This window comes from Acomys minous, assembly GCF_964271855.1.
Source record: "Acomys minous genome assembly, chromosome: 2".
In the NCBI taxonomy this organism is placed as follows: domain Eukaryota; kingdom Metazoa; phylum Chordata; class Mammalia; order Rodentia; family Muridae; genus Acomys; species Acomys minous.
Window position 1 is genome coordinate 134,432,708 of NC_140484.1, and position 17,219 is coordinate 134,449,926.

A 17,219-nucleotide genomic window follows, 5' to 3' on the forward strand; every position below is an offset into this window, starting at 1 on the left:
GCTCGCCTGGCCCCGGCGGCGCTCCTGACTTACGGCGGTGCGTCTGGAGTGAAGGCCCAGGTCCGTCCGCCACCCGCCGCTCACAGAGCAGCGCGCGGCCGCCAGAAAACCGTCGCCGCCGCCGCCGCCGCCACCACCGACCACCGCTTCGGGCGCAGCGCGCAGAGGCCCGACTGCGTCACACGCCGTCGGCCGTCAGAGGCCAAGCCCGGGTGCTCCGCCCTTGACGGCTGGGCATTGGCAGGTCGGGCCGCCACTCGAGGCCGACTCCGTTACTCATTGGGCGACGAGCCTTTTGAAACCGAACGTGAAAGGCGGTCTCTGCGAAAGAGCGGAGGGGAAGAGGAGGGGCGTGAGGAATGGACGGGGCGGGGGTGGGGGAGGGAAGAGAAAAAAAAAAAAGGAGGATGGGGAGGGACGATGGGTCCCACTCTCTCTGCGGCGACGGTTGGCTGAGAGATTGGTGACGTCACACAGGGCCGGGGTTGGTGAGTGGCTAGAGAGAGAGGTGAACACTAAACAACGGTGACGTTGTGTCGAGACCCCGCCCCCTTCCTTGGAGCGCGGAGACTCGGGCTACGGAAGCTCCGGCCAATCAGAGGGAAGGCCTAAGGATGATATGGTAACTGTTCTATCCTTCTCTAGCTCCTGTCTGTGGGCAATGATGGGAAGGCTCCCTGGGCGCCCACCTGGCACTTGCGGTGCTGGAGGGCCCTTCTGGGAGACCCATCGGTCCACAGAGCTTGTCTGGAGACCCTCCAGTCCCCAGTGTCCTTTCCACCACAAGCCAGTCTCTCGCACACCCTTTGCTTCTCTGATTCCTTCTAAGGTAGCAATGGACTTGCATTACAGGGCTTGCTCACAGTGAGGATTCTCGGACCTTTCAGCCTCAGTTGCACCTTCAGAACCTGTGCTTGTTCTGGATGGCTTGGTGCAACTTTCTCTCCTTCTCCAGGACACATTTGCTAACCTCAACAAATTGTGATGCTGTTTGAGCAGCCCTCCGATCAGGACCTTGTTACTTTGTGTCTTATGTTCTGTTCTGGGCCTCCTCCCTCCCCTGATCTTGGTCAAAGCTGAATTTTCGTCCTGTTGGTGTCTTTCCTCCTAGAACATAGCTAAGAGCAGGGGGTGGGCATGTTCTAGGAACCAGACCGCTCTAGTTACTGAGCTGGGACATCAGTATACAACTGAAACAAGATTTGCTACGAATTTTTAAATGATCCTCTCAATGTTTTTGGTAATAACGGGAATTAAAAACATCTTTAAAATGAAGTGGTGTCTGGGCTGGGGATGTAGCTCAGTTAATAGAGTTCTTGCCTGCCATGTGCAAAGCCGAGTGTTCACTCCCAGCATCACATAAACTGGACAAAGAGGTGCACACCTGTAATCTGAGCATTGGGGTGGTGGAGGGAGGAGGGGCGGGGCCAAAATGACTCCGGTAAACACTCTGCCAAGCTCCTGAAAATTGTCCTCTGACATCCATACAGGTTCCATGGCAAAAGCACCCACACAATTAAGATTTTAAATGAGAGTGGGGCGTCATGGTGCACACCTTTAATCCTAGCACTTGGGAGGCAGAGGCAGGTGGATCGCTGTGAGTCTGAGGCCACCTGGTCTACAAAGCAAGTCCAGGACAGCCAAGGCTGCACAGAGAAACCCTGTCTGTGGTCGGCAGGGAGGGGGGGGGGGGGTTGGGAGAGACAGAGAGAGAGAGAGAAAGAGAGAGGGAGAGAGAAACAGTAAATTGAAGAAACGATACATTGTAGGTATTTACTTAGTAGATACGTGGAAAAAAAGTTAATGTATAGCTTGCCTAACAGGAAAGCTAGTGTAACCGTCCATCTGCAGCCGCCTTCCCCAAACCCCGCTGCCGGAACAGCCTGCTCTGCCATCACCCTTCCTTGCCTTTCCTCTGAATCAGAAAGTCATTACCGGGTGGGGTGAAATGGCCAAAAGATCTAACTCCAGCTCTCAAGTTGCTGAAGCGGAATATGAAAGTGAAAGCCAGTCTGGGCTCTATGAAACTGTCTTAAAAATAAAACAAGCAAAAACAAACCTTAGAGCCGGGCTGTGGTGGCGCACGCCTTTAATCCCAGCACTCGGGAGGCAGAGGCAGGCGGATCGCTGTGAGTTCGAGGCCAGCCTGGTCTACAGAGTGAGTCCAGGACAGCCAAGGCTACACAGAGAAACCCTGTCTCGGAAAAAAACAAAAAATAATAATAATAAAATGGGACTCCCCAGTTCTAAGGCACGTGTTCTGATGCAGGAAAAGGCTCAGAAAAGTGTCTTAAGAGAATCAGCAGATAAATATATTCAATTTAAAATACTGGCAGTAGTCTGGCGTAGTGGTGCACACCTTTAATCCCAGCACTTGGGAGGCAGAGGCAGGCGGATCTCTGTGAGTTTGAGGCCAGCCTGATTTACAAAAAGAGCCTAGGACAGCCAAAGTGACACTGAGAAATATTTTGTGTTGATGTTTTTGTTTTTGTTTTTCTGTGTAGTCGTGGCTGTCCTGGACTTGCTTTGTAGACCAGGCTGGTCTCGAATTTACAGGGATCTTCCTCCCAAGTTCTGGGATAAAGGCATGTGCCACCACGCCGTTTTTGTTTTGTTTTGTTTTTGTTCTTTTGGAGACGGTTTCTCTGGCTGGCCTCAAACTCACATTGATCCTCTTGTCTCTGCCTCCCAAATGCTAGGATTAAAGGCGTGCACCACCACCACCACTGGCACCTTCTTTTTCTTTAGTCTTGATTTTTCACTGGATTTTTGTTGTTGTTGTTGCTTTGGTTTTTCAACACAGGGTTTCTCTGTGTAGCCTTGGCTGTCCTGGACTCACTTTGTAGATGAGGTTGACCTCGATCTCACAACAATCCTCCTGCCTCTGCCTCCCAAGTGCTGGGAGGCATATGTGCCACCACGCCTGGCCTGTTGTTGATTTGAGACATGGTCTCACTTTGGGTCACCTTGAACTCAATGTAGACCAAGCTGGCCTCCAACATATAGAGATCCATCTGTATGCCTCCTGGGTGTAGAGATTAAAGACATATGCCATGGGTTCTGGCCCTGGATTTTTTTTTGGGGGGGGGTTTCGAGACAGGGTTTCTCTGTGTAGCCTTGGCTGTCCTGGACTCACTTTGTAGACCAGGCTGGCCTTGAACTCACAGTGATCCGCCTGCCCCTGCCTCCCCGAGTGCTGGGATTAAAGGCCTGTGCCACCAAGCCCGGCAGCCTGGCCCTGGATCTTATCTTAAGTAAAATGTAATTCACAGAAAATATAACTCATTCTTTTCAAGTATATAATTCAGTAGTTTTTAATATAATAAAACAATTGTGTTATCATCTCAACTATATAATTTTAGGACAGTTTCTATAACCCTCTAAACAGAACCTTACTGTCTATCTTTGTTCTTGAGCCCCAGCGAGCTCGCAGTAATCTTTTTTTGTTTGTTTGTTTGTTTGTTTGTTTTTCGAGACAGGGTTTCTCTGTGTAGCCTTGGCTGTCCTAGACTCACTTTGTAGACCAGGCTGGCCTCAAACTCACAGCGATCCGCCTGAGCTGGAATTAAAGGCGTGTGCCACCATGCCCAGTTTACATTAATCTCTTTCTTACATAGACTTACTGCAGTTATTTATTTTTATTTTATTTATTTATTTTGTTTGTTTGTTTGTTTGTTTTTTGTGGTTGGAGAGACAGCCATGGGTGCTAGGAACCGAACTCTTATATTTTTGGTGGGAGCCTAGCCTTTAACGGCTGAGCCATCTCTCCAGCCCACTGCAGTTATTTAATGTAAACGGCATCGTGTAATCTATGGCTTCTTTTGTGTCTGGCGTTTTCACTTCTGAGAATGTTTTGAAGTTCACCTGCACAGTTGCCATGGATCAATGTGCCATTTTTATGGTTTAATAATATCCCATTGTATGTGTATACCTTCTCTCCTCTATGAATCAGTTAATCGACTATTAGGTTTTCACTTTTTAGCTATTAGGGATAATGCTGCTATGAACATTTGTACTCAAGCTTTCTGTACACATGTTTCAAATTCTCTTCTGTTTATACCTAGGAGTCGAATTACTGGGATATAGGGTAACTCTGTATTTATCTCCTCCTCATATATGTCAAATGCTTTATAATTTTTGTTTTCTTGATATTTATAATTTTATATATTGATCTTAATCACTTTTTTCTTTCTCTTTTTTTTTAATCACTTTGTTTCTTAAAATATTTAGCCAGGTGTGGTGGTGCATGCCTTTAATCCCAGCACTTAGGGAGTTTGAAGCCAGTCTGGTCCAGGACAGCTAAGGCTAAACAGAAATCCTGTGCTGGGATTATAAGCTACACTACCATTGCTGGGTGAGCTTAATATTTTTCAAGATAGGTTTTCTTTGTGTCTTTGTGTAGTCCTACTTGTCCTGGAAATCACTCTATAGACCAAGATAGTCTGTCTGTCTGTCTCTCTCTCTCTCTCTCTCTCTCCTTATTTTTATGAAATAGGGTTTCTCTTTGTAGCCTTGGCTGTCTTGAACTGACTTTGTAGACCAGGCTGGCCTCAAACTCACAGAGATCTGCCTGCCTCTGCCTCCCTGAGTTCTGGGATTAAAGGCGTGCTCTTCCATGCCTGGCTAACCTTAATGGGGTGGGGTGGGGGTGGGGGGCTATGTACCACCTTGAACAGCAAGTTTATTTTTATTTTTTGAGATTTTATTTTTATGTATATGAATATTTTGCTTGAATGTATGTCTGTGCACTATGTGGGAGAAATGCCAGAAGAAAGTACCAGATCCCCTGGGACTGGAATTACAGATGATTATAAGCAGTCATGTGGGTGCTGGGAATTGAACCAGGTTCTGGATCATCTGGAAGAACAGCTGGTGTTCTTAATCACTGAGCCATCCCTTCAGCCCCAGAGTGTCGACTTTAAAACCATCCAAGAAGGTAGCACTCAGGAGGCAGAAGCAGGTGGATCTCTGTGAGTTCTCGGCCAGCCTGGTCTACAAAGCGAGTTCAGGACAGCCAGGACTATAAGAGAAACCCTGCCTCGGGGCGGGGAGGGGAGTATCCAAAAAGGTATCATGACCATGACAAAGATATCTGAGAAAAACAAAACTCAGCAGCTCAGGAAGAGCACAGTTTCCGGCACTGTTCTGTGAGGCGGGGTCTGCACTGGGCCTGGATGTCTAGTATTTGCCTCTTTTGTCTCTTTACCTTCCCCAGCCATACTCCCTTCAGTCCCACCCTCTAGCAACTGCTCTCAAAAGGCCTGTCTTGCAAGTCTTAGAATGCTGCTAGATTGCCCGTGGTAGCCCACGCCTTTAATCCCAGCACTCGGGAGGCGGAGGCAAAGACAGGCGGATCGCTGTGAGTTCAAGGCCAGCCTGGTCTACAAAGCAAGTCCAGGACAGCCAAGGCTAACACAGAAGACCCTGCCTCGAAAAACAAAAACAAACAACAACAACAAAAAAAAATGCTGCTAGATCTGTCTCAATATACCCCGTCATTAAAACCCAGTTCAAAGCCAGGCCTGGTGGCATACACCTTTAATCCCAGCACTTGGGAGGCAGAAGCAGGTGGATCTATGGGAGTTCGAGGCCAGCCTGGTCTACAAAGTGAGTCTAGGACAGCCAAGGCTACACAGAGAAACCCTGTCTCAAAAACCCAAACCAAACCAAACCAAAAAAAAACCCCAGTTGTTCTAATCATCAAATGTTTCCTATTCTCTTAACTGTATCCCTGCCCCTGTACTAGGCTAAAAGATCTAGCAACCAATTATGTGGGGGTTGCCTCCTGAAACTAGCTCTTGAACACTTGAGAGACTGAGGCAGGAGGGTTGCTGTGAATTTAATACCAGCCTAGCCTACACAGGAGCTTTTGAGCCAGTCTGGGCCACAGATTGACACTATCTCAAAAAATAAAGAGAATTCTCAGCTGGTAGGAGCTGGAGTAAGCAACAGACAAGAAACTCACTCGCTATACTGTGGCCAGAGTCCTAGTCAAAGCTTAATAGGAAATAAGTAATGTTACAGATGTGGGAAGACAGGCACGTTACTTTGGTGTTGGGCTAAGGAAAAGGTGATGGACGTTTTGTGCAAGAGGAGGATAGAGCTAGGGTCGAAAACCTAATTGCTAGAGTAGACGATAACCAGGTTACAGAAGCAGTTGAGCGCCACACTGAGGAATTTACCCTGCTCAGAAAAGCTATGGAGCCGGGTGTGGTGGCGCACGCCTTTAATCCGAGCACTCGGGAGGCAGAGGTAGGTGGATTGCAGGCCAGCCTGCTCTACAAAGCGAGTCCAGGACAGCCAAGGCTACACAGAGAAACCTTGTCTTGGAAAAAAAAAAGAAAAAGAAAAGAAAATGAAAAAATAAGCAAATCTCTATGAGTTCATGCCAGCCTGGTGGATATATTGAGTTCCAGACTAGCCAGTGCTAAAAGTGAGAGCCTGCCAAAAAATAAGCAAATTGGGTAGGGAGGCACCAATGTTGGCTGAAGTGGTGGCTCAGTGGTTAAGAGCAATTTCTGAATTATTGTTCTTGCAGAGGACATTGGCTCTGCTTTCATTACCCACATGATGGTCGATAACTCCAGTTCCAGGGGATCCAACACTATCTTCTGAACACCTTGGGCTTCTTCACAGACATGGTTCACATACATACACTCAATCACACACACATACATAAAAGTAAAATCATCTAAAAAATGAATGTGCAGCAGGCACAGTGGGGCACATCTCTAATCCCAGCAATCTGGGGGCGGAGGCAGGGGATCTCTGTGAATTCAAGACCAGCCTGGTCTACAAAGTGAGTACAGGACAGCAAGGGCTACAAGGAGAAACCCTGTTTCAAAAAAAAAACTAATGATAAAAAGACAAAACAAAAACAAAAACAAGGGGCTGAAGAGATGGCTCAGTGGTTAAGAGCACTGTCTGCTCTTCCAGAGGTCCTGAGTTCAATTCCCAGCAACCACATGGTGGCTCACAGCCATCCATATCAGATCTGGTGCCCTCTTCTGGCCTTCAGTGTACATGCAGGCAGAATACTGACTACTTAATAAATAAATCTTTTTCAAAAAACAAAACAAAAACAAAAAAAGGGCTGGAGAGATGGCTCAGAGGTTAAGAGCACTGTCTGTTCTTCCAGAGGTCCTGAGTTCAATTCCCAGAAACCGTATGGTGGCTCACAACCATCTATATTGGGAACTGATGCCCTCTTCCGGCAGAAAAGAAAGCTGGATGATGGTGGTACATGCCTTTAATCCCAGCACTTGGGAGGCAGAGGCTGATCTCTCTGGGTTCCAGGACATCCAGAGAAAAACTCTGTCTCGAAAAAACCAAAAAGAAAGAAGAAAGGAAGGAAGGAAGGAAAAAAAGAGAGGTGCGACAGGAAACCAGTGAAGAGGGTTTTTGGTTGCTTTTGATTTTGGGGGGTTTTGTTTGTTTGTTTTTCAAGACAGGGTTTCTCTATGTAGCCTTGGCTGTCCAAGACTCACTTTGTAGACCAGGCAGCAATCCGCCTGCCTCTGCCTCTCGAGTGCTGGGATGTGAGCCACCACACCCAGCAAGAGTTCTTATATCTGTTTTCTGTTTCATTATTTTATGATTGTTGTCTTGCCTGTATGTTTATATGTGTACCATGTGCATGCTTTGTCCCCTAGGAGGCCAGAAGAGGGTGACAGATTCTCTGGAACCAGTGTTACAGATGATTATGAGTCACTGACTGAGTGCTGGGAATCAAACTCAGATTTTCTTGAAGAACAGACAGTGCTCTTAACTGCTGGCCCACCTCTTCAGCTCCACAGGGCTGTTCTTGACAGATCGTGTACTTTCTTATCCCCATTTGTACAACTGCCCCCATGCTACTGGGTGCTGCATTGTCTTTGTGAACACTTGAGTCTGTTTGAACGGGTGTGGTGTGTGGGTGTGCACAGGGAGATTTGGACAGTAACAGTGGCTAAAACTGGATATTGGTGATGCTATTTAAGGCACAGACTGTCTAGGGTATTTTCCAGATGAAAGCAAATCCAAAGGAGAATAAGAAATACCAGAAAATATCAACAGGAGCAGCTACACAGGTAGCGGACAAATGGCAATTTAGAAAGCACTGAGTGCCTGCTGGCAGAAATAAAACTGGAAGCCTAATTGTTCTCATGGTTTCTAATGCTGAAATGTCTTTTTTAAAAATAGCATTTATTTATTTCTCTCTCTCTCTCTCTCTCTCTCTCTCTCTCTCTCTGTGTGTGTGTGTGTGTGTGTGTGTGTCTGTCTGTCTGTCTGTCTGTCTGTCTGTCTGTGTTAACAAGCCCAAGAGTTCACGAGCTTTTGTGTAGAGGTCAGAAACAATTTACGGGAGTTGGTTAATCTTTTTTCCCCATGAAGACTAGGTTGTCATATTAGACAGCAGGTACCTTGTCATCTGACCATTCCTCTCCCCTTCCCTTTTATTGGTTGTATAACCGAGGACGACCCTCTGTTCTACCTCCCGGGTGCAGAAATTACAGGCCTGCGCCACTACACCTGTTAAATCACCTTCCTTATCTATATGATGGATTTCATCAAATTCATCTATCCAGATTATTAAGTGGATCAACTGGAATAGTATTTATAAAGTCTCTGGCACTTTTTATTTGCTTCTTTGTTTTTCGAGACAGAGTTTCTCTCTGTAATAGCCCTGGCTGTCCTGGACTCTCCTTGTAGATCAGGCTGGTTGCAAACTCACAGAGATCCACCTGCCTCTGTCTCCTGAGTGCGGGGATTAAAGGTGTGCACCACCACTGCTGGGCTTTCTCTGCCACTTCAAAGGACGTGCCGTGGTGGTGTAATGCCCAAGTTGTGAAACCCCCCAAAGACCACCAGGAATCACCTGGATGCAAATCACACAGCATCTTGTTTATTTCAAGCTCAGAACCTGGACCACCAGCTCTCTTGTGAGGAGGGAAGATGGTGGTCCCTAGTGCTAGGGGAACAGGGTTTTTAAAGGAAAACACTGCAGGCAGGTGGTTTCCAAGCCATTCCCAGGCCTTGCTGTTACATGAGAGGTTAGCAGGTACAAGAAAGTTGCCCTTTAAGCTGATTGGCTGGGGAACAGGGCTAAGTGAGGGGACCAGGGCCAGACCGCAGGAGGGAATTTTTCTGTTTGTTTTGGTCACTGTGACCTGTAGCTCTGATTCCTTGGCCCCAGGTACAAACTCCTAGGAGTGATTGCTAGCTGTATCTTTGTGGCTCTCCCTAGTAACTTGGGGGAGGGGGGGTGGGGGGGGGCAGGGAAATCAAGTTCTCAGGCCCTGAACACAAAATGGCATTGGTTTGATCTCTACAGTGGTGCATACCTTTAATCCCAGCACTGGAGGCAGAGCAGGGGGATCTCTGTGATTTGGAGGACAGCCTGATCTACAAAAACGAGTCTAGGTCAGCCCAGGCTACACAGAGAAACCCTGTCTCAAAAAACAAAACAAACAAACAAACAAAAAAAGCCGGGCATGGTGTCCCACGCCTTTAATCCCGGCCCTCCAGGAGGCAGAGGCAGGCAGATCTCTGTGTGTTTGAGGCCAGCCTGTTCTACAAAGCCAGTCCAGGACAGCCAAAAGTGCACAGAGAGACCCTGTCTCGAAAAACCAAAACCAACCAACCGAACAAAACCCCCACACTCTTCTGCTCCTCCTAACGTAAATCAAGCGGACAGAAATGCGTGGTCACTGACCACTGAGGTCAGAGAAGGACAGAAATATGTTCAGAGAGGGTCACTGACCACTGAGGTCAGAGAAGGACAGAAATATGTTCAGAGAGGGTCACTGACCACTGAGGTCAGAGAAGGTTCCAGCTGAAGCTTCCGTGCCTGCTTGTAACAGCCGTCATGTTGGCTACCTTCCACTCACTCCCCTGCCACTATGTGCTACGGCAATTCTCACAATGCCCTGTGGTGTAGATATCCCTTATGCCATTTTACAGATGAAAGAACAGATGCAGGACTGTGAGGTAAATGGTCCACACTGTTCAGATCCCAAGAGAATCAAACGCAAGAGCAGCCCTGGCCTCCAGCCAGACGTGGGTCTAGAGGCTGCAGGGCCGACCTGCGGGGCCAACATTAGGAACAGTCAAGGAGTCAAAAGAGGGAGCACCGGGTGGAGCTAGACGGAAGACATGGCGCCCCCAGACAGGAAACACAAACCTAGCTGCTGAGAATGGGTAGGCATGGTCATTTTAGTAAAAATTTACTAGTCTATTTGCTCTGGAAACCTTATGAAAATGGTAAAAAATTAAGTGAAGGGGCCAGAGAGATGGCTCAGTGGTTAAGAGCACTGACTGCTCTTCCAGAGGGCCTTGGTTTAATTTCCAGCAACCACATGGCATCTCACAGCTATCTGCAACTCCAGTCCCAGAGGATCCGACACCCTCATACAGACATACATGTAGCCAAAACACCAATTTACATAAAATAAAAATAAATTTGAAAAAATAACTAAAACAAGTAATTCAGTCAAGAAAAGTAGTGTTAAGCCGGGTGTGGTGGCGCACACCTTTAATCCCAGCGCTCGGGAGGCAGAGGCAGGCGGATCGCTGTGAGTTCGAGGCCAGCCTGGACTACAAAGTGAGTCCAGGACAGCCAAGGCTACACAGAGAAACCCTGTCTCGAAAAACCAAAAAAAAAAAAAAAAAAAAAAAAAAAAAAGAAAAGAAAAGAAAAGAAAAGTAGTGTTTGGAGCCTGGTGTGGTGGCACACACCTTTAATCCCAGTACTGGGGAGGCAGAGGCAAGTGGATCGCTGTGAGTTCAAGGCCAGGCTGGTCTACAAAGTGAGTCTAAGATAGTTAAGGCTACACAGAGAGACCCTGTGTCCAAACAAACAAAACCAACAACAAAAAAGATAAAAGATAAAGAAGAAAGGGGCTGGTGAATTGGCTCAGTGGGTCAAAGGCACATGCTGGCAAGCTTAGCAGTCTGAGTGTGAGCCCAAGGACTCATACAGTAAAAGAAGAGTGCTGACTCTGCAAGAATGCCCTGTGGTCTCCGCACATAGCCTCTGCCCTCAATACATTATTTAAAAATTACAAGCTGGGCGGTGGTGGCGCACGCCTTTAATCCCAGCACTCGGGAGGCAGAGGCAGGCGGATCGCTGTGAGTTCGAGGCCAGCCTGGTCTACAAAGCGAGTCCAGGACAGTCAAGGCTACATAGAGAAACCCTGTCTCGAAAAACCAAAAAATAAAATAAAATAAAATAAAAATTACAAATTGTCCAGGCAGTGGTAGACCAGGCCTTTAATCCCAGCACTCAGGTGGCAGAGGAAGGCAGATCTCTGTGAGTTTAAGGCCAGTCTGGTCTATAGGGCACGTTCCAGGATAGCCAAGGCTGCACAGAGAAACCCCATCTCAGGGGAAAAATTACAAACTAAAAGAAAAAATATTTTTTACAAATAATAATTCACCTTTTCTCTAGACTTGGATGCCCAAAGAGTGGGTCTGAGGTGAATTTCTCTAGATCATCCCCCCTCATTGGTCAGCCCCGTATCTGTCAGAGAGAGGACCTAGGCTGAGTTAAACTAACAAGAAGAGCTCTTGCAAGTTAGTCGGCACATTGGAACCTCTTTCCCGTTCTCCAGTGTGGCAGTTACAGCTGTTCTACGGCATTGGCTCTATATAGTGATTATTGACATGACTTAGGCACCTGAGTAGTGTGCCTTCTGTTTTCCATTTGGTAAAGGGATAGTAGTAGTTTCTTTCTTGGTGAGGGCTATAGCTTAATTGGTAGAGTGCTCGTTCAGCATGCACCAAGCTTTGACTCCCAGCAACCCATAAACCATGGCTTGGTAATATACACTTGTGATCCTACACTTGTAGGCTAGTCTGGGCTACATGCGATTCTTGCCTACTTTTTTGGCGGGAAGGAAAGAAAGGTATCATTTTTTACTTTGTGATGTGGGAGTGCTGGTGGAAATGAGAGGAAAACCTGTGGGCGCCAGTTCTCTCCTTCAACTCTGTGATTTCCAGGGATTGAACTCGGGTTGCCAGGCTTGGTGGCAAGTGCCATTAGTTCCTGAGCTAGCTTATCCACCCAGAGGTCTCACTGAACAGGCCACCTCACCCATAGGAGAGTCAGTCTTAAAAAAAAAAAAGTATTCACCTTATTTTTATGAGGATTAAATGAGTTAACACATGCAAAGCAGAAATGTGCCTAGGATAGACAGGATACCAGAACGTGTGATTATTACTGTGAGAATGTAAGTGGATTTTAGCCGGTGATAACTGCCTAGTTCCGAAATCCTTCATCTCTTGCAAGTAGCCCTGGAAATCCCCACGAATTCTATGGGAGAAAGTTTTGGTTTCCCCCACCCCACCCCCTTCCTCCCCCTCCATGGATCAGTCTAGGCTTCACCAAAGCGCTGGGGGAAAAGAAGCCAGTGGGACCTGGTTTCTCTTCATTGTGAAGAGCAGAATCTCCACTCCCCGCCCCCCTACCCCCTGCCAGCGACGCCGGACAGCATAGGGCGCCCTCTTCTGATAGAAAGTGGGAACAGCTTTGGCCCAGAGTTTCTGGGATTGGCCTAGAGGATCTCACTACCGGCAAGGTGGTTTGTGGCTTATTTTTACTTTTTCACCTCCTTTTGTAGGATGGTATAAACGGCCACAGGGAGCAAAGTTTGAGGAAAAAGAACCAAGGCTGGAGCAAAATCGGCTTAATGTTTCAGAAGTGCAAAGCTGGATAATTCGATTAGAGGGTAAAAGATTGGAGAACCGGATCAGGGAGTGAAAGAAATTTGGGCCCCACTGAAATAATTTTATGTTCTTTCAACAGGTGATGGCATGCAGCCAGAGGTAAGATGACAAGGTGACTTTTGCAACATGTCAAAACCAGGTGTCCAGGGCTCTTCTGCCTGCTCTGACGCAGTCAAAATAGTGGGGACAGAGCCGACCTGGGGAGGCGCGGCTTCAGGAGGCGCCAGAAGATCTGGAGAGGTAGGGGTCGCGGTCCCCAAAAAAGGGAGGAGCCAGTGTAGATACGGGCCCAATTTCCTCTCTAAGACCCGCCCCAGAGCGCCGGCCTCGCCTCGTGCCGTTGCTACTGCGACCCGCCCCCTTCGACTCGCCCCCGGGCCGGGCGGGGGCTCCGGGTTCCGCGCCCCTGGCTACGGGATCTGGCTCCCTAAACCTCCAGTACTTGGGTGAGTAAGAGAATTGCCGGTTCGGGTCTCAGGGCAACCCCACTCGGGGAGCCCGGCCACGAGATCCGGTCTCCACAGGCCTGCAGTCCGGGTGCCTGCCCGCCTTGTGCACACATTCAGAACCCAGGAACTGCAGGCGTCTGGACGCTGAGCCTGCCCCTGCCTCTGCCTATGCGGTGGCAGGGCTAGGTGTGCTGCAATTAAGTGCTGCCTAATTTACTCCGCAGGGCCTTCTGCTCAGGATCCCTCCAGGCGCTGTGGATGGAGGCTGGAGGAGCCTTGGAACCTCATAGATTTGTTTTGAATCCCAGACCTGCCGGTTACTAGCCTGTGGCTTTGAGTAAGTGTTTTTAAACACTCTGGACTCAGTTAACTCTTCTGTGAAATGGGAACCCAGAGGACAGCACCTACTCTTAAAATAAATAGAACTAAAAGAGATATTATTTATATATATATATATATATATATATATATATATATATATATATATATATATATATTACTGAGCTCAGAATGCAGGTTCCGACAGGAGTGTGGTAGTGAGGTCTTTAGGGACGTTGGATGTGAAGTAGGGATACTCCTACAAATTCAGTTTTCAGAGCCCTGTGTCGTGTCTGTAATCCCAGCCACAGGGAGGCAGGGACAGAAAGATGGGGGAATTTCTGAAAGTCTAGGATACACAGAAAGAGCCTTTCTGGACAAGCTCATGTGCACACACAAACTAAAATAAAACAAAGTCAACAAAGCTGTAACAGTGAAGAAGTTAAAGCTGTCTGGGAGCAGAACTTAAGGTAGTGAGCTCCTAAAACTAATATATGAAGCAGTGACCAAGTTGGAGGAGCCTTATAAGTAATCTAAACATCCCCCCCCCCTTATCTCTCTCCTCTCCTCTCCTCTCCTCTCCTCTCTGGTTTTTCCAGACAGGGTTCTCTGTGTGATCATTCTGGCTGTCCTGGACTCACTTTGTAGACCAGGCTGGCCTCGAACTCACAAAGATCCACCTGCCTCTGCCTCCCAAGTGTTGATTTCCTTCTCTTGTACACTTTGAAACAGGCCCAAGATGGTTAGGTGACTTGTCCAAGGTCACACACCAAAAAGGGAGGCCAGGCACACTGCCAAGAAGTGGACCCACTATCCTGTTTGTTTCTGACATTGTCCTTGACCCACCTCATCGTCCCTACCTGGGGTAAGCCTGTTCAAGCCTCTTCAGTTAGAGGAGCCCAGTGGTTCCCAGGGGAGAAGGAGCAGCTGGCTTCCGGGATGGCCTGGAAGGAGGATTGGGTTAAATCAACTTCAGCAGAGGCTAGGTGTGGGCTGGGTGGGGAGTGCTCTCATTGAGAGCCCTATCCAGGAAATGGGTTGGATCTGGGAGGGTCATCACTGGCACTTCCAGCTCCCCAGGGAGATGCTTGATCAAATATTTATTGCCCCAAAGGGAAGGAGGGGACTTGAGAACTCAGGTCGGGCTGCCTGAGCTGGCCTGACGGAGAGGTAGGTGGAAAGGTAGATGAAAATGCGGAGGTGTGTCCACCTGTTTCTGGAATGTTAGGAGGCCAGCCTGAGATCAGAGTTCTGTCTAAGGGTGGGGCCAGAAAGAGTCATGGCTTGAGACCAGAAGGGCCGGTTTTTTATGTACCTGGAGCCGGCTATAGCTTGGCACCAAGAAACCTAAACTTTGGGAATGACTGTTCCCCAGTCTTAGCTTTGAGGAAGAGGCTCTCTCCTCTTGGTTCCTCCATCTTTACAATGGGAACAGACAGATTACTTCATCTTGTATAGATATGTAGTATTTGTTTTTCTTTGCTCACTCCAGTATAAATCTGACCCTTTTGCCTAGATTTTGGCCCAGAGAAAAAGGGATCAAAAAAATGAGAATTGAAATATATGACTTTTTTGTGGACCCTACACATCCTTACAGCTGACTGAGTAGAGTCCTGTCTGAGCTTCCATTCTGTGCTTGTTAGTGTGTGCTTAGCTGTTATAGTGCCTGACTTTAAAATCTCTTTGTGTCTGTCTCTCATTTCTTGAGACAGGGTTTCTCTGTGTAACCTGGCTGTCCTAGAAATTGCTCTGTAGACCAAGCTGTCCTTGAACTCATAGAGATCCACCTGCCTCTGCCTCCAAAGTGCTGGGATTAAAGGTGTGCACCACCACCACCTGGCAGAAACTCTTATCTGAGGGAAAACCCATTTTTCAAGAGCTTTACCTTGTCTCAGGAGGCACTGGCTACTGGGAAGCCACCAGAAGCTGAACAAGCAGCTCTGACCTGCACACAGCAAGCCCAGGCTATCACCAGGCCTGATTCTGCAAAGCCTTTCACCCTTAGAGCACGTGAGGCTGCAGGCAGGGAAAATCATGGGATGGAGGTTCTGTGAGCTTCCACAGAGTCCCTGCTGCACTGGATTGCTGTGCCTGCATACAGCACCCCAGAGTCTGGGGAGAGCCTGAAGGTGCAGCAGGGCCCTGCTCTGGTGAGTGAAGCCGGGAGAACTGAGAGGCCCGGAACCAAGAGGCTGGCAGAGGGCTGGGGTTGGCTGGGTGGACACCAGCCAGTCTGTTCACCAGTTGATTTTAATGTTTTTTTGTTTTCTGTTTTTTTATTTTTTCAAGACAGAGTTTCTCTGTGTAACAGCTCTGGCTATCCTGGAACTCACTCTGTAGACCAGGCTGGCCTCAAACTCACAGATCCACCTGCCTCTGCCTCCCAACTGCTGGAACTAAAGGCCTGCTCCACCACCACCTGGCTTTAAGTTTGGTTCTTGAACCAGTGAGAGACTAAATAAATCAAATACTTCAGTCCAAGGCCTGTCTAGGCGGGCAGAGGGTTGAGGAGAAGGCCATCCAGTCTGTCTCAAGCTTTATGTTTGTATAGACGGAGTTCATTGTCTTCCCTCAGAAACTGAAGTTGATTGTTGCCTTGGGACCTGAGTCTTCCTCATCTGGCACAGGAGCTGTCAAAGTTTAGGAGTCTCCTCACACTCTCTACTCCTAAGTTTTAGGTCAAGCATGAGTGCTAGCATTGCCACTGAGCCCTCAGCCCTGCCGCCCGAGGCTCCACCTGACAGCACACCTTCCATCCTCAGGTCTGACAAGATGTACCAGGTCCCACTGCCACTGGACCGGGATGGGACCCTAGTCCGGCTCCGCTTCACTATGGTGGCCCTGATCACAGTCTGCTGTCCACTTGTCGCCTTCTTATTCTGTATCCTGTGGTCCCTGCTTTTCCACTTCAAGGAGACAACGTCTACGCACTGTGGGGTAAGGCTTGTAGGGCACTGGTGGCTCGCAGTCAGACCCATCTGGATCTTTTCCAAGATCCTGACTTGATATTAACAGAATTAGCCAGTTCTTCGGGCTCCATCAAACATACCGGGCTACTGGGTGGTAGTGGAATGCTTGTAAATTGAGGTCTCCTGAATTAGGCTCCTTCTACTTTCCATGAGCATTCTAGGAGCTGGGGTCACTAAAGTTAGGCTGGGGTCACTAAAGTTAGGCAGTCCCCAAACCCAGAACCCGAGCCAGGTATGTCTTTAATCCCAGCACTTGGGAGTTAGAGGTGGGTGGATCTCTGAGGCCAACCTGATCTATATAGTGAATTGCAGGCCAGTCAGGGTTATATAAAGAGACTCTGCCTTAAAAACAAACAAAGAAATAAAAACCAAGACTCTACTGCTTTATAGAGGAGCAGATTCAGGAGCTTAGTGTTTCCTGGAGGGTGAGGGGAAGATGGGACTGAGATAAGGACATTGTAGAGGACACAGTGTGTCACTTCAGGCTTTAAGCATGTATGTGATTATGAGGGATGCACCCATATTTAATGGCTTTAAGTAGGATTGTGTGTGAGAGAGAAATTATGTCTGTGTGGGGACCTAGTTATGTGCTTGAATATGTGTTCTAAGGTGTGTCCCCTGTCCTTGAGGCTACTTGAACCATGAAAAGAAATTTGAGAGTTTCTTCGTCCACAGAATACCAGAGTGAATGGGTCAGACTGTGGAGGTCAGCTGGGCAGTGCAAAGGATGGAAAACAGCAGGAGGAAGAGAATGAGAAAGAGTCAGCGATCATAAGGT

At 48.0% G+C, this 17,219-nt stretch overlaps 2 protein-coding genes across 18 annotated transcripts in view; one reads left to right on the forward strand and one right to left on the reverse strand.

The window, feature by feature from the left end:
• Positions 1-328, reverse strand: part of NUP98 (nucleoporin 98 and 96 precursor) — a gene marked incomplete at its 3' end in the record, with an annotated part of 88,776 nt that extends 88,448 nt beyond the window's left edge. For 4 of the 5 annotated variants that reach the window (XM_084801682.1, XM_084801680.1, XM_084801681.1 and 1 more), the window contains exon 1: positions 34-328. The remainder of the gene's footprint in view (positions 1-33) is intronic. The other variant, XM_084801683.1, reaches the window with a different exon arrangement.
• A 176-nt stretch (positions 329-504) lies between these two features.
• Positions 505-17,219, forward strand: part of PGAP2 (post-GPI attachment to proteins 2) — a 28,498-nt gene continuing 11,783 nt past the window's right edge. Inside the window, exons 1-5 of one of the 13 annotated variants that reach the window (XM_084801792.1) lie at positions 505-622; positions 12,785-12,804; positions 13,379-13,491; positions 14,205-14,337; positions 16,235-16,409. In XM_084801792.1, coding sequence (XP_084657918.1) covers positions 16,245-16,409 — 165 coding nt within the window. In that variant the 5' untranslated portion in view covers positions 505-622; positions 12,785-12,804; positions 13,379-13,491; positions 14,205-14,337; positions 16,235-16,244. The other 12 variants (XM_084801794.1, XM_084801788.1, XM_084801799.1 and 9 more) reach the window with 12 other exon arrangements.